The sequence below is a fragment of the Mesocricetus auratus genome, unplaced genomic scaffold, assembly GCF_017639785.1.
Source record: "Mesocricetus auratus isolate SY011 unplaced genomic scaffold, BCM_Maur_2.0 Super-Scaffold_100001, whole genome shotgun sequence".
Classification (NCBI taxonomy): Eukaryota; Metazoa; Chordata; class Mammalia; order Rodentia; family Cricetidae; genus Mesocricetus; species Mesocricetus auratus.
Genome location: NW_024429187.1, coordinates 8508520 through 8525904, shown reverse-complemented (window position 1 = coordinate 8525904; position 17385 = coordinate 8508520). Strand labels below are relative to the sequence as shown.

The following is a 17385-nucleotide window of genomic DNA, read 5'->3' as shown; positions in this document are numbered from 1 at the left end:
TCCGGGGATGCTAAAGTTAGAATAAGCCGTTTGGATCACACCAACGTCAATTTTCTGGTGCCAATACAAACTACAGCCTTGCTAGCTATTATAATGGGGGAAAGACCTTGAGGGGCATTGAGATCTGCATTATTTCTTCTAACTGCATGTGAAACTAAAAAAGAAAAGAACACCAGATGTTATTCTTCCACAGGAGAACTGAGGCAAGTTACTGAGTTAAAATTTGATCATCAGTTGGCAGTAAGGAATCTTCAAATAATTTAAATGGATAATTAATAGTTATGTCTAGATAACATCCTAGATAGAAATGTAAAAGATTCATCAAAATTATTTCATAGACTGGTTCTGGTGGTAGTAACACCTGCACTTGGGAGGCAGAGGAAAGTAGATTTCTCTGTTCAAAGTCAGCCTTGTCTATGTAGCCAGTTCTAGGCCAGTTGAGGTTATATAATGAGAGCCTGTCTCAAAACAAAAAACAATACCACAGAGTAAGAGAACAGCTTTGTAATGGCTAGAGAGGTAGGGACCTCAGAGAGAGTTGTACCAAGAAGACTGCATTCAAGAGTCTAACAGTGCTCTCGTGGCACTGGTACAATTGTGCTTAGTTGAACATGTGTGTGAGGGAGAAGATGGTGTCACTAGAATGAAGTTTTGAGTTTGCACAGAATTAAGCCAGTCAACATTCTAACTCTGGTGAGGAAGGGGTTCAGATGACTCCATCCCTATATGAGAGGCTTCTGGGATAGGAGAGTCAGTTCCCTTTGGGGGGGGTGAGGTCACTGTAGTGGATAGCCCCACACCTATGTGCATACAGACTACACTAACTGGACTCTCCGAATTATACATGTTCGAGACTATCAAAGAATAAAGACTAACCCCTTACTCTCCTGAAAAGAAACAATCTTTTGAGATGGTAAAGAAGCAAGTCTGACTTCTTCCAAGTACCTAGGAAGACTTTACGTGGTGTACTCCAGCAATGAGGACGAGAGGCAGGTCAAACCTTGATGCAGCTTGTACTGAGATGGTGATAAAAACTAGTGCTTTGGGAGCCCGTTCTCTATGGAGGGCTACTCTCTCAACCTAGATACACGAGTGGCCTAGGTCCTGCCCCAAATGATGTGACAGACTTTGATGATCCCCCATGGGAGGCCTTATCCTCCCTGATGAGTAGATGGGGGGTGGGGGGCTGGTGGGGAGAATGGGAGGACAGGAGAGAGAGGGAACGGGGACTGGTATGTAAGATAAGATTGTCTTTAACTTAAATAAAAAAATTAATTAAAAAATCTAGTGAATGTATCCGGACTTTATAAATCTCTGTCCTTATCTTTCAGCGGCCAGTGGAGACTGATGCCAGAGCTCCCTAGGATGCTCAGACGCAAGGATGTCATGGAAATCAAACATTCAGAGTTTAAGTGTAGTCAGTAAGCCTCACTCACTGTAGTCATCTACAGTTTTTTCATAACTCAACAAACTCATGCATCTCACTGTGATTCTTAGAGTCCTGGCAGAAAAGGAACTTGGGGTCCCTATCCATATAGATTTAAGACATTTTTTTCTGTTTTCACCAGTGAGGTTGGTTTAATCTCTGGATGCAGAACCTTTGGTTGGGGGGGGTGCGTTGTTTTTGACGGGGGAGCAGACCAATGTGGACTGTGGGAATTCAGCAAACGACATTTTAAGAGGGAGTACTACAACGAATGTAGACATGAGGATGGTCAGAGAAAAATGGAAGAGGATTAGGGAAAGGTGGAACTCGGAGCCACAAGAGTGGTTTATAGCACCAGGTACCTTACAGTCAGTTTGCACCTGCTGTGGGGGAGGAGCCCTGGGTTTAGCCCTTAAGGAGGCTTCAGACACCACTGGAGTGAAGCCCTGGCAGTAATGTCCCAGCAAACAAGCAACCGAAGCATCAAGCGGAGAGGCCTTCATTTTCAGGTATTTCTGAGCAGACCGTGGCGGATGATGCAGCAAGAACAAGCGGGCAAACAATCGTAGCTGGGGCTGGGGGGGGGGGTGCAGAAAAACAAAGGCAGGGCGTGGCTTTAGAGAGAAACCCAAGATTGGATCTGCAAGTCAAAGCATGCTGCAGGTTTCATTTGTGTTTCTGTACCGTTTTTTTTTTTCTTTTCATTTTTGTCAAAAGAGATTTTATGGGATTCACCATTCTTCACACAATGGCTTTTGATAAAATGGTTAGGCAAGGAAAATCAAGTGCGCCAGAATAAAGTTTAAAAGAATAAGATGAACTTGTTAGAGAAAATACAACGGAGTCAGGGAAAGTGTTAGCGTGCAGAACAGCCCTTCCACGCCCGCTGGAGGCTGGCCTGTCAGAACTATGATAGCCGAGTCTGTATTTTCCGGTTCCCATAGCATCTAGAGCACGGTTCAGAATGCTGGGACTATTTTGGGCAACATCATTCCTTTATGGAACAATGCTTCCAATTACTGAAAATTCTCCATATTTGGTTGTGAAGCTGAAAAAGAAAAACCAAAAGCTAAAAACAAAACAAAAAAAAAACCAAACCAAACCAAAAACCTGGTAAGAAAAACACAAACTACCTGGACAGCTTTATACTCACAATTTCATTGTAAGTGGGATCAGTGCATTTTGGAACGGACTTCGTTTTCCTCCTACGAACTTCACTGGGATGTGGTAAAAGATAAATTTCAACATGTGCACTGGGCGCAGAGCCATCCGGGAGATGCTGCGAAGGAAAATGGCTATAAATATTAATGGTGTCGCTATCAAAGGAAACAAATACCTGGATACTAAGTGGCCAGACAAGAGATGGGATCTGGAATTATGAATGCTACCGTGGTTCATCAAGGGGAAAGGAGAAAGAGAGAAAGAAAGGAAGGAAGAAAGATATTTTCTACCTGAAATTGTTATATGGGAGAACAAAGTTCAAAAATCCACCAATTAGACTTCATTTTTTATGAGTGAAATCTAAATTTGCGTTTTTGACAGAGAGAAGAGTGTTAGTCACAAATGAAGTTAGTAGTTAAATATCTTGGGCAGACATACAGTACTCAGGAATCTTTTGAAAATCACATTTAACAGATACTAGCCCAGAGAGCCAGATGATGCCTTCAGTGATCTGGATGCATCTATGATGACATTACATTCTCATGAAGTCTGATCAACATAGCAGCCAGACCCGTAACACCCACAAGATTTTAAATGGTTACACTTAATTTATGTCCTAAGTGACTGCAAAGTATATTGGGTAATTTTTTTAGACAGTGTCACCAGTGGGACAGCATGTCTGCTAGAGGAGCCACCTGCACAGCAATGCTGAAGCATGGCACTCTGACCCCTCCCACCATCTTCTCCCCTGCTGTCCCCAGGCTAAAATGGCGTTCAGTGCATGGAGACTATATGTTAGACTGTCAGTCCTTTCTGGAAAAATGTGGCCAAAGACAGCAGATGATTTGGGACTATCTGCCTTTCCTCCAGTTCATCGACTATTATTTTACTTTTTAATTTTTTTGCTTATCAATTTACCATTTGTAAAGTGAGTCCACCGTTTTCAAAAACAAAATGACTTGAAGTAAATGGATCCTATCATTGTGGGCTTGGTGGGATGAACATTTAGTAAAGAACTCTGTGAGAAATATTCATGGTTCTCATGGGTGGTGGGACCTCTCCATACCAATGACCCACTTGCAACGTTTCTACTTATTGTTTCCACATGTTATGTTCTACTAGAAGATACCATGGTGAGCGATTCCACTGAGCTGGAAGTTAAAACTGCCCTGGATTATGCTATCAAGTTTATGTTACAGTATTTAAGCTCCAATATATCACAGAGATTAAACACCAGTGAAGTATTTTTCTTTTTCTGATGCATGTTTACACATGGGAGCATGCATATATATATATGTATGTATATGTGTGTGTGTGTGTGTGTGTGTGTGTGTGTGTTGGAGAGGGGGTGAACAATGTGTCTGAGTGCGGGAGCATGCATATATATACATATATATATGTATATATGTGTGCGTGTGTGTGTGTGTGTGTGTGTGTGTGTGTGTGTGTTGGAGAGCGGGTGAACAATGTGTCTGAGTGCACTCATGTGGAAGCCAGAGGAGGACATTGAGCCTGCCTCTCTATTGTTCTCCACTTTAATTTTTTGAGATAGACTCTACATTGACCTTGTGACTCATCATTTTGGGTAGGCTAGGCAGCCAGGAAGCTGGGAACACAGGTATGTGCCACCATGCCTGGGTACTGGGGACCAAACTCAGCTCCTCTCTTCATGCTCACATGGGAAGGCAGGCCCTCTATTGACAGAGCCATCGGTCCAGCCCTTTTAAATATTCCTTTACCTATTTCCTTCCTTTGGTTTGTAGATCACTGGCTTACTGAATGATGCTCCCACACTGATTGGACTACATCACCTAGCTTCTCAAGATATTCTTGGCTTCTTCCCCTTTGCCTGAAGAATCAACTCAAGTGATCAAATTGTAAAAGCCTTTGCGTAGTAGCCTCCATCAAGTGTCACACTGAAGCTTCTGGTTTCTATTCCCAAGTCACTGTCCTTGAGAAGATCCTTGAAAATTCTGGAGCTTTCAGAATGACAGAAGAGCACAGGTTTCAGTGTGAGCCAGAAAGGTGGTGAATGCAAGCAGCAGGCTGCTCTGTCCTTTAAGAGCTTTAAATACAGACATCGATTTTTTTTGGTTTTGCAGAGAAACTCTCCTCCCAGTTTAGCTCTCTTCTCAGCATCAATTCTCTTTCCTCCTCTTTTTTTCTATCTGGTGTTGCATCCTCTTCCTTCAGGATCTCAAATAATTTATTGCAGACATCACCAGCTGTCTCTCCATCAAGCAATTCTCAATTTACTCTTTGCTCTTATATTTATGCAAACTAACTTTACTTTAAAATCATTATACAACTCCTGCTTGTCTAACTCTCATCTAAGGAGTGTATTTTGGTTTTTTTTTTAACTCTGGTTGTCTTTTGACCTTCATGAAGACTCAACAGAGACCTGGAGAATGGTCAAACCCCACCTGAGCAAAGGGGAGATTGTCTCCATTCATGGTGGATTGTGGTAAAGCAGCATCACTCCTTTCTTTTAGAATTTTGGCTGATATTTTTAGGAAGTGCTCAAAAGGTAGTGTGAAACATTTTCAACTAAGTTTTTGTTGTTCATCCAAATTCTTCATATTCTAGGCTTTCATTTGAAATTGATCATAAAACAAACAACATCAATAAGAGTTTCCCATGTATATCTCAATATATCATCCTAGGGGTTCATGTTCTTCACAGAAAGACCCCTCTCATTCTACCTGCCCCCCATTCCTTTGTGCTTTTTTCTATTACTCATTCACAAATCCTATCACGTCCCTGCAGGTGGACTGTGTGTATGAAAAGCTTGGTCACCAGTTGATAGTGCTATTTTGGAAGGTTCTGGAAGCTTCCATGTCTGGGGCTTAACTGGAGGAAGTAGGTCACTTGGCAGTATACCTGTGAGTGTTAACACATGCTCTCCCCCTGCTACTGGTTGAGGTGATGAACTCTGACCCTACATGCTTCCCTGACCAGGAAGCTCTTCCTGTTCATAGCCCAGACATAGAGGAGCCAACTGACCATGAACGGAACTCCCTTTAAACCCCGGGCCCACGTCAAGAGTTGTGCCAGGCTTTTTTGTCACAGCAGCAGAAAACTGATGCATATGTTAAACCTAACTCAAGCTGTGGATTCTTCTAGTCCCAAATGAAAAGCTTGAAATTTTTACTTAAAAATTTGGTTTCTCTTTACCTTTATTTCTAAATAGACAAGTCTTTTTTTACTCCAGCATTCTCCCTAAACACTGCTTGAGAGGCAGTAGCACCAAAGACAGACTCGTGTGAGGATATATTCTGAGAGATGAACTGTCAGGTGATCCTAGCATGATGCAAAATTCTTTATAGTTAGTGCTTACACACAACTGCATGGTAACGCCTACTATATATCTAGGCTGTACAGTGTAGCTTACTGCTTCAGGACTATAAACTTGCACCCCATGGCTACAAGTGACTTCAAAGCCAGTAACTTAGTTAGACCCCTTTTCAGAAAAGAAACTCATAGAGTTGCTTCAGCATTAGCTGAAGCCCGTATCTTGTTGCACTGTAGGGTCTTCAGGGGAAGAGCAGAAATGGAGCTATCATTTGTGTGCTAAAAATACCCGACACTCACATTTGGGGGGGTCCAGATCAGTCCCATGTTAGTCTCCCCACTGTCGGTCTGGGGTCTAAGAGCTCTCCCCTGTTCAGATCAGCTGTCTCTGCTGGTTTTGCCAGCCCATTCTTTGCCAATTTGCTCATCACTCCTCTCTCTCTGTCACTGGGTTCCTTATGTTCAGTTCAGTGATTAATTGTGTGTTTGCCTCTGCTTCCATCAGTCACAGGATGAAGGCTCCCGGATGGTTATAGACAACAAGTTCATTATCAGGAATGGGCATTCGAGGTGGTCTCTCCACTATTGCTTAGCTTGCCAATTGGTGTTATCCCTTTAGATCACTCGAGGTCGCTCTGGTGCCTGATCTGTATTCGATCCTATGATTCCCTCTTCCCCCTATTCTGCCCTCACCCCCTCAACTTCCTTTTCCTCCATGACCAACTCTCTTGACTGACTGATCTGGACCCCCCAAATATGAGTGTCGGCGAGAAGGCCTGGGCAACCTATGGGGCCCTGAGCTGTGGATCAGTGTCTATCCCTGATATACAAACAGTCTTCGTGTGCCTATAGCACAAAGAGGGATGCTCTCTCAGCCTGGACTCTTAGGGGGAGTGCCTGGACCCTACCCAGAGTAAAATGACAGACTCTAGATATCCCCTAAGTGGAAGGATTTGGCAATAGGGTGGGAGGGTGGGGGAGAAGGGGAGTGCAGGAGGAGGGGAAGGAGAGGGAACTGGCATTGACATGTAAAACAAGCTATTTAAAATAAAAAAAAATTGAAAAAAAAACCTTCTTCTCAGGTCCCTCATGAGGATCTGCATGAAGGTCTCCAGGGTTACTATAGTCTTTGCAGATATATGTTCATGGCAGTTTGCTAGATTTTCTTATAAAGCCCATAATAAGTCTTTGGGGGGATATTTTCAACCTTAATGGTTGATGTGGATGGACCAATGCAACTGTGGATTGTGCTACCCCTAGGCAAGTGATCCTGGGTCAAAAAAGCAAACAGAGCTTACCATGGAGAGTTAGTAAACTATGCTATGTTCATTCACTTTTTCTGTTCTCTCTCTCTCTCTCTTTCTCTCTCTTGGTGTGTGTGTGTGTGTGTGTGTGTGTTTTACAACAGGATTTCACTGTGTAGCCCTGGCTGTCCTGGAACTCATTCTGTAAACCAGGCTCGCCTTGAAAAGTACTGTTTCAGTTTCTGCTTTGAGTTCCTTCCTTGAGTTTCTATCCTGGCTTCCCATTGTAATGGACTCATAATTGCAAAGTGAGATAAACCCCAAGTTGATTTTGGCCACAGTGTTTATCATAGCATTAAAATCAAATGCATGGTCATTTGAATGGGTAACTGAATGAAAGTCATGCTGTGGGATATTCTTGTACCCTCTCTTATTCTTCTCCAAATTCATTTGATTTTGTTTCTCTTTTGTGGAGAAGGGAGATGAGTCAGAAGGAAATGACCATACTCCTTTATTATTGTGATATTGGTTATAGTACTCACAATTAATTGGACAGATACTTATTTGAAGGAAGGGATGGAACTCACATTGTCACTAACTACTCTCCACAGATTAAATCAATGTGTCAAACACATATGCTATTGTTTTGTCAATTATACATATGTGGTTCTGTTAGTAAAACATCAATGTTTTAAAAATCACTGCTTCTACAAGTTAGGTATGGTGGTCCATACCTGTAATTCCTGCACTGGGGAGTTAGAGGCAGGGGGATCTTAAGATTGAGATTAGCTTGGTCTCCATGAGACTCTGCCTCACAATAACAAAGTAAAAAGGTAATAAAAATCAATGCTTCACTTATAGTATTTGAAAAATATTGTATATTCCATAAATTTAATATGAGTAGGCATTGAAAGGATTTCAGTGACATCTGATGAATCATTTGGAATATAATCTTTGGAGGCTGGGAATATGGGTAAAGAAGTATTTATTGGCAAGTATAGATGCCTAGATCCTCCACAGCCAACTGGGCATTGTGACATATGCCTGTGGCCTCCGTGCTAGGATATGGACTCTGGAGTGTGGTGAGGATTGGCTAGCCAGATAGCTAGTGCATGAAGTCCATGTTCAATGAGAGACTCTGTCTCAAACACTAAGGTTGGAGAAGAAGGCATCTGTTGTTGACCTCTGACCTCCACACATGAATCATGGCCACACACACACATATGTACACACTTTTACAACCTTCCTAAGTAATTTTTTAAAGTTTCCGAACATTAGTCTAAAAGAATAGAATCAAGGGTTTTAGATGACCTTAGAATGTACTAGTGGGATGATTTCTTCCTTGACTCAAGAATGAAGCGTAGGTGATGAGCAATGTGGTTGAGTTTAAAAGGTGTGCCTGCATATTGGTAAGTCTTTGTTCAAAATGTTGATGCTGAACTGATTTCATTTTACTTGCATGAATAATTGAATACACTAATTCTTCCTCTGGATTGCACATAGCATTTCAAATGGCTTCCCACGTTATTAATACTGTTGCTCTTGAACACAAGAAGTGAATGTGTCTAGAGGAGCAGTTCCTACATGCCATGGCACACAGGTGGAGGTCAGAGGGCAACCAGAGAGTCAGTTTTCTCCCATCATGCAGGCCCTGGTGATTAAACTCAAGTGGGCTCTCTTAGCAGAAAGTACCTTTACTCACTGAGCCATCTTGCAGGTCCTGGACCACTTTCTTAAAAAAATAATGCTCCAATGTTTACTTCATTGGAGGTTTTTCTGTAGGACCTATATCTAATCACAATCTTATGTGAGTCTCCATGAGGCAAGTAAAACAATTCAGAGTGCATCTAGATGGAGTTTTAGAGGAAGAGTGATGAAGATGCAGATGGCTTAAAGTCATCAGACACTTTGGAGCCTTCATTACATTAATCCAAAGCTTAATTGTGTTTAATACATTATTATCTTTCCAATGAATAATTTATGAGAATTTTCCATCACTTTTAACTTAAATGCCTCCACTCATTGGATAATGCAAGCTTCAGTGGAAATCAACTGACCATGGTTAAAATACGATAGGATTTTCAAAGTCTGAGATAGATGCCAGAAACAAAAGAATGTGATAAAACATTTTCTCACCTGTCTATGTGCCTGACAAATTATAAAGTCTGTGTTCAAGTCAGTCATTGGACTAGCTGGTATGCAACAAACAGCAGCAGAAGTGTAACACAGAAGTGTCTGGGACTCCTTTTTTCTTTACTTAAATACTGTAATCATCTTTCCAACTTGCATGTGTTGATCAATATGAATGTAATGATTTCAGGTTTTCATGAATTAATCCAGGATAGTCTCTGCTTAATTTCACACTAATTTAAGCCTTTCACAGACTCATACTATTAGGAGATGATTTTCAAGACTTATTTTTAACAATAGTTTTTAAAGTCTAACTATCATGTACTTATCATTTTGTGAGGTCCATGATCAAAGAGTCAAAACATCAGCATAGCATACTTTGCTATTTTTCTTTAAAAAATAATTATTTTTTATCATTTTAAAATTACATGTATTTATATGCCTGTATGTGAATATGTGCATGTATTGGCCGGAGAATCCCTGCAGCTGGAGTTACAGGCAGTTGTGAGTCATCCAAAGTAGCTTCTGGAAGACTAACTCTGGTCTTTTGCAAGAACAGTACGTGCTATGCTCTTAACTGCAGAGTCATCTCTCCAGTGTCTTCAAAGACATAAGCGACTCATTGATGTGATTTTCTCAGCAACATGCATTTGCATACACACACACACACACACACACACACAGAGAGAGAGAGAGAGAGAGAGAGAGAGAGAGAGAGAGAGAGAGAGAGAGAGAGAGAGAGAAAGTGAGTCAGGGTCAGAATGAGAGTCAGCTGTCAGTCAGTCTTTTACTTCTGTGGGTCCTGTGGTTGCAGTTTGGATGCAACCAACTACAGACAGAAAATAATTTTTAAATTCAGTCTATGCTGTAAGCACATGCTTTTACTTATGATTATTGCCTAAATAATGTAGCTTAACAATTATTTCTATAATAGTCATACTGTAGTCAGCATTATAAGCAAGCTAGAGATGGTTTCTGTATATATCATTTTCTGTGTGGGTTACCTGAAATATTATATCACTTAATACAAGGAAACTAGGGTTTTCAGGGGGTTCCTGTAACCAAGGAATTATTGCATTTTAAAAATATTTTACCTTTAGCCTAATGTCTCAACAGTTCACAGAAGTCCAACTCTGATAGATTAAACACCTTTTCTGACTCAGTGCATATCAATTGAATTACTTCTGAAAACTCAGAGTTCTAATCACAGCCACAGACTCTATCACTGAAACATTGTGTGGAATTCGTCAAGGTTTGCTGCTCCTCAGTTTTAATAACAAGTAAGAAGTGGGGTTTTAAACTCCATTTCTATTTAGAAGCTATCGAATAGAAAAAGTTGATGAGCCATTTATGGGTCAGCTGGCAATTAAACACTTGTTTTAAAATTGTTGAACTTCTCTGAGTTATTGTGAATCTCTGGGCTCTTGACTTCTATCACCAGGTCCCAAGGACAGTGCACAGGTCGGAGATGACCATGTGATGTTAAACCGAGGAGTTATTCAAAACAGCAAGTATTGAAAGATTAGATGTGTTCTGCCCTACGCTTGTCAGTGTAGGGAGAAAATGGACTGGAAAGGGCATAATGAGTACTTTAAGGCATCCAGAGCGTCGTCTGTCTATGTACCTCAGAAGCCCACAAATCCTGTTCTTAGAGTTTTATTTTCACGATTCAAATAAATACACTGGTATGTAATGTGTATGTGTCCCTAGCCCAATTTTGTGACATGTTGGAGTTAATAACCAGTACTGGGTTAAGATGTATGAAACAATAAACTGTATCTAACAAAGCTCAAGACAATAGACTGTGTGCTAGGCTGGTGGCTCAGTTGGCAAAATGTGTACTGACCAAGCATGAGGACAGGTTTACATCTGCAAGCCAGTGCTGGCCAGGCTGGAGACCAGTGAATCCACGGGGCTCATTGGCCAGTCAGTTTAGCTGAAGGGGAAAGCCCCAAGTTCAGTGAGATTCTATCCAAAAAAGATATAGAGCAACAAATGAAGACACCAAAGCCTCCACATGTACCCACCTCTGTGTGCCTACACCTGTGCACCCACATGACCAGCAGCTCAGTCTACATAGTGAGATCTTGCCTACAAAACAATAAAGCACAACAACAACAACAAAAACCCCAAAGATGCATTTGATACAAAATAGTAAAAGGACAGAAAAAAGACATATTATCAATCAAAAGAGAACTGGACTATCTATATCACAACCCCAATGCCACAAAGTGCTATCAGGAACAATAATGAATGGCAGTAAGCTAGAGGACATAATACAATTTCCCATGAAGGATTATGTGTTCAATATTATATTTGGAAATTTTAGCACCTATCTCTTAATAATTCATAGAACTAATATAACAAAATCACTAAGATGGTCTAAGACTTGAGCAACATAATAAACCTGTGTTGCCCTCCAGGTTCCATGATTTTCAGCTGTTTCTTACTACACAACTTCATCGTTCCCAGTGTGCCCATTTTCTCTCACTGTCCTTCTGCATTTTGATTTCAGTATTTGAAAATATGATTCTCTTAGAATTTTTCCTTTCTGTTACTCGCTGATGTTTTTGAATTTATGATTATGTATTTCACCAAAGTTCGGAAATTTTGGACGATTATATTTTGTATTTCCTCTTTCTTTCTATTTATTCTTCTCAAACATATTACATCCTGACTGGAGTCTCTCCTCACTCCACTCCTCCCAGTTCCCTCCAGTCCCCTCTCTCCCAGACACACTGCTCCTCTGTCTCCCTTCAGAAAAGAGCAGGCTTCCCAGGGATACCAACTGAGCATGGTCTAGCAATATTCAACAAGACTGGACATAAACCCTCCCCAGTTGGGGGAGAAGGGCCCCATGAGAAGGCAAGAATATCCTTTCAAATACTGTTTCACTTGAATTTCTCTTTTGTTTGTCTGGAGATTAAAAGATGCTAGTGTTTAGATTTGTATTTTCTCCGTAGACTATTGGTATTCTGTTCTAGGCTTGTAGTTTCTTCATGTTATTTAACTCAGATAACTTCTATCGATTTATTTTCAAGCTAAGTGTGCATTAGTAGGATAACCAAATGCTACTCATACAATCTAGATTAAATAATAAAAGCTCAAAGTTTTCAAGGGTTTAAATTTCCACCCTAAGTTGTGAAATCTTGAGCAAAAATTTCAATTTGCTGAATTTAAACTTACACTTTTGTGACTACAGGAACAAAACTTTCTTTAGGCGAAATATGTCTAGGGACAGGGAGCAGGGAGAATCCTTCTAAAGTTCCACATGGAAATTCCCTGCTCCTACATGTCAATCATGCATCAGGAAGGAGGGAGGCACTGATCTCTCATTTGCAGAATTCCAGTTTGCTGCCTGCTGAGGGAAGCTTGTTTCCAGGTGGCCGAATGTGCGTAAATAGATGGAATTTAGATGGACCTAGACAGGTAGCAGGACCTCTAGACTGCTTGTGTGAGGAGAGCAGTCTCTCCTGAGGGAAACAGTGTAGGAGGCCAGAGGAAGACTTCAACACACAGTAGGCTGATGATCTGGTACAAAAGGAGCTGAGGTGTTAGGTCCAAATGAGGACCCATCTGTCTTGGGTTTGAGTTTTAACTGAGAGTCTACATGAGCTCCCATGCAATATTTTAATATTTGCTATTAGTGAAGAGTTCTTTAACGTACTGAATGAAAGGGAATATTTTTTTCTTTTTGGTTTTTTGAGACAGGGTTTCCTTTGTACTGCTTTGGAGCCTGTCCTGGAACTCGCTCTGTATACCAGGCTGCCCTCGAACTCAGAGACACCCCCTGCCTCTGCCTCCTGAGTGCTGAGATTAAAGGCACGAGCCGCCAACACCTGGCTTAAAAGGGGGATATTATTAAACACTTTGAGCTGAGTTATGAAATACACATTTGGACATCCAAAATACAGTGATAAATTAAATGCCTTTAAGAATGATTAGTGAATTTAAAATTGGAGTGAGTTGTTTTCAATCCTTTTCTTGTGTATAAGTCTTGTAACAGGTTTCTATTCTATCTTCTCTGTAGCTTGTGTTCTTTAGGTCAGACTCTAGAGTTTATGTTCTCTGATTGCAGAACCCCAAGAAAGCAATGAATGTGGGGCTAAACATTCTAAGAAAAATTTTGGCAGTTTTATTTTTTGTAGATTGATTCCGAAGCTCTTGAGAGTGAAATTTGTAGCTGGCAATGTCATGTGACAGTGTCAAAATGTTGGACATGTCTGAGAGACTGAAGCAAAGAAAATAATTTTATACAAATCAATCAAATAATTCACAGATAAATATAAATATTGAATAGCATTTTGCAAATAATAGATGTGAAAGAAAACAATGGATTTGCTGATAATTATACATAAGAATAAAATAATAGAAATACAGAACATAAGTTAGAGTGAAATTTTAATGAAGGTGGTATAGAAACTAAGCAGTAAGTAATGAAAGAGTTAGAAATAGTCTTTGTGGAAAGTAGAGGAGCAATTTGGAATTTTTGAGATGAAAAATATATCAAAGTATAAATGTCCACCAGACAGTTAAAAATGTGCAAATGGAATTCAGAGAAATATTAAACATAGAGATTTAAATTTAGGGGGAAATTCCTAATATCTTTGAAGTCACAAGACATTAAAGAAGAAGATTAGTTTCAAGATTAACTTCAGTCAGGGACCTGAATATTGGCAATAATCACACTTAAAACAGAGGCTGTAGCCATACTTTATTGAGTCATTATAAACCTTATCAACCTTAAATCTATAAGAGACATATTTAGAAAGAGTAATGTAAAGGAAATTTTGAGAACATATGGACAGCAAAGTCTCATAGACACTTTGGAACAAAAGTAAAAAAACAAAACCAAGGATTAAAGCTGTTGGTATTTAAAAGCGATTAATGGTAATAAGTTTATAGAAAAATGTGGAATTGATTTCTTTGAGAAATAATTGGTCATCATTAAGGGTTATAAATATACTCATCAAAACAGCAGTTATAAAGTAAAAATTTACAAACTTATAGATTTTCTATATAGCAAAAAACTCACTAAAAAGAAGTCAAGAAAGATCGTTCTGTTCATAGAATGTAACAAAAACGTAATACTTAGGTATAAACTTAACAGAGGATGTTAGCAGTTTCTAAGATGTAAATCAGTAAGTGCTGAAGAAAGACATTGAAAGGCCCCAAATGGTTGGCCAACCATCCCATCAACATTAAGGAAATGCCCACAATATCAAATATACTACTGATCCAAAGGAATCTCCAAGAAAATTATAATGACATTCTTTGCAAATTCTTCTAAACACAAATCCTAACATTGTGATGAAAGCGCAAAGACCTGGAGTTGCCAAATGATTCTTAGCAGGAAGAGGAATGTTGGAGGCATCCCAATGACTGACTCAAACTCTACTACAGAGCCATGGTGACAAAAAGCAGCAGGGGAATTGCACACAAAAAAGTAGAGCATTGGAATAGAAGGCATGGGAAGAAACCAACACAGCTACAGCTATTTGATTCTTGATAAAGTTATCAAAAATATTGGGAAAATTTGGATATTGAAGAGACGGTTCAGCAATTAAAAGTGCTTGCTGTTCTTACAGAGGACCCTTGTTCAGTTTACAGGACCCATGTTTGATGGGGGATGTCCTTCTGAATGCTGTGAATGTGTTTCTCTTCTTGGTCGGTGAATAAATGCTAATTGGCCAATAGCCAGGCAGAAAATAAAGGCGGAGCTACCAGACTAGGAGAAGGCTGGGAAAAGAAAGACAGGGTGGGTGGCAAGGGAGATGCCATGTAGGTGCCGAAGGAGTAACATTCCGGGGCGTTATGGGTAAGCCACAGCCTTGTGGCAACACATACTTTAATAGCAATGGGTTAATAATTAAGAGAGAGCTAGCCAATAAGAAGCCTGAGCCATCAGCCAAACAGTTTATAGTTAATATAATCCCCAGTGTATTTATTTGGGACTAAAGGGCTGTGGACAAGGTGGGAGAGAAACCTCTGACTACACATATCAGGAGGCTGAAAGCTGCCAGCTCTGGCGCCAGGTAGTCTGACATCGTCTGCTGGCTCCTGCAGGCACCTGAACTCAAGCACACACACACACACACACACACACACACACACACACACACACACACACACGCACACAAAATCACACACATTCACACACTCACACACACATACACAAAATCACACACACTCACACATGCTCACGCACAGTCACATACAGTCACACACACACTCACACACACTCACATACAATCACACACACATTCACACAGTCACACACACTCACACACATATACACTCTCACACACACAGTCACACACATACACTCACACTCTCACACACTACTCACATACACACACACCACAGAATTTGGAATGATAATAAAACCTTTAAAAAATATAGGCAAAAGACAGATTGTTTTAACAAGTGGTGCTGGGAATAATAGTACTTACATATGCTGACAAATGAAACCAGGGGCTAGAGAGATAGCTGAGTGGTTAAGTACACTAGCTGTTGTTCCAAAGGGTCTGGGTTGGATTTCCAGCTCATAATAGTTTGTACCTCCAGTTCCAGGGGATTTGTTGCCCTCTTCTGGCCTCTTTGAACACTATACATGCGCGGTTCACAGACATAGATACAGGTAAAACACTCACACAAATGAAAGGAAAGTAAAAGGAAGACTGAAACTAGACTCTGTCAACCCAAACAAAAAACAGCTCAAACTATGTAAAAGACTCAATGCAAGATATAAAATGGTGAACCACTTAGGTGAATACAGGAGGAACACTCCAAGATCTAGGCATAAGCAGCAACTATCTGAATGGATTACCAAAAGCTAAGGAAATAATAGAAAAGATTTACAAATGGGATTGCATTATATTTAAAAGCTTTAGCACACCAAAAGATACAACAGAGTGGAAAATGCAGACTATAAACTAGGAAAGAGTCTTGGCTAACTACTCACAGAAAATTAATACCCAAACTAAAAACCACTAAAACACCAAACATGCCAAACCCAAACAATAAAATTGGCAAATGAATGGAGTAGACACTTTTCAAACGGCCAACAAATACTTTAGTGAACATAGGCTTGTTTTGAGATTTCAGGCTCTGTCTTATCTTTGCTTCAAAAGCAAGTGTTTCCTTCTGTCTTGTGGCCTCTGAAACGATTTCCCAACAAGGCATCTCCTGTGTGTCGGGACATTACTTGTACTTCATTCTAAACAGCTACTGACTCAAAGCCACTGTCTTCATTCTAGGGGTAACTTTGAGGGCCTGGGAATACTCAAAGTGTGTCACAGGGAGACAAGAGGAGTAATGACACAGACTAGGTGAGCCTGTGATCTCAGAAGGGTATGCACATTGGAACACTGCATCAACGGTGGAAAGGGATATCTAAAATGAGGAACCCGGAAAAGCCCTAGAGTAGTGTCCCAAAATATTTCAAGTCTAAATGACATTAAAAGTTTCTTTTTTGTACAGCCTAAAATACTGTTAGATGTCTTGGCCAGGCCTCTATGTAACTGCAGTAATTTATCAGCTGTGATCACTAGAGTAACTCCTGTTTGGAGTCTTTGAACGGGAAAGGATTGTCTTTAGCAATTTTGCTGGAGCCTGTGTTCTCACAGGAGGAAAGGGCTTCCTAGAACAAAGCTTTGAAGATTTAATATAATATAAACAATTCTTTTCATCCGCTCAATATAATATAACAGGTCTTGGGGCATAATAACTCATTTTCATATTAATATAAAATCAAGCTCAACTTCTGGAGTCTGATTTCTTTGGTATGTGAACACATTAAAGGTTTTAAAATTAAATAACAATTATCTAGAGCTGGAAATAGACAAAGGAAATAATTTAAGGATTTGTAGACATTTTTGTGTCTTCCATATTAAAATATCATCTGTTTTGAGATTAGCAGGAGGAATCATTTAATAACACTCTGAGGGCAGCAGAGAGGGCTCAGCAGTTGAGTGTACACTGCTCCTGTATGAGACCTAAGTTCTGTTATCAGCACCCATGTTGACCAATCCCCATGTGAACCTAAACACACACACACACACACACACACACACACACACACACACACACACACACACACACACACACCATGTCTGAAAAATGCAGAGAATT

General features: G+C 40.2%; 1 protein-coding gene across 1 annotated transcript in view; it reads right to left on the bottom strand.

Moving 5' to 3' along the window:
• Pik3c2g (phosphatidylinositol-4-phosphate 3-kinase catalytic subunit type 2 gamma) overlaps positions 1 to 17385 on the bottom strand; it is a 334840-nt gene that overhangs the window by 7055 nt on the left and 310400 nt on the right. The window contains exon 33 of the mRNA XM_040743461.1: positions 2580 to 2705. Within this exon, the coding sequence (XP_040599395.1) occupies positions 2580 to 2705 (126 nt within the window). The remainder of the gene's footprint in view (positions 1 to 2579; positions 2706 to 17385) is intronic.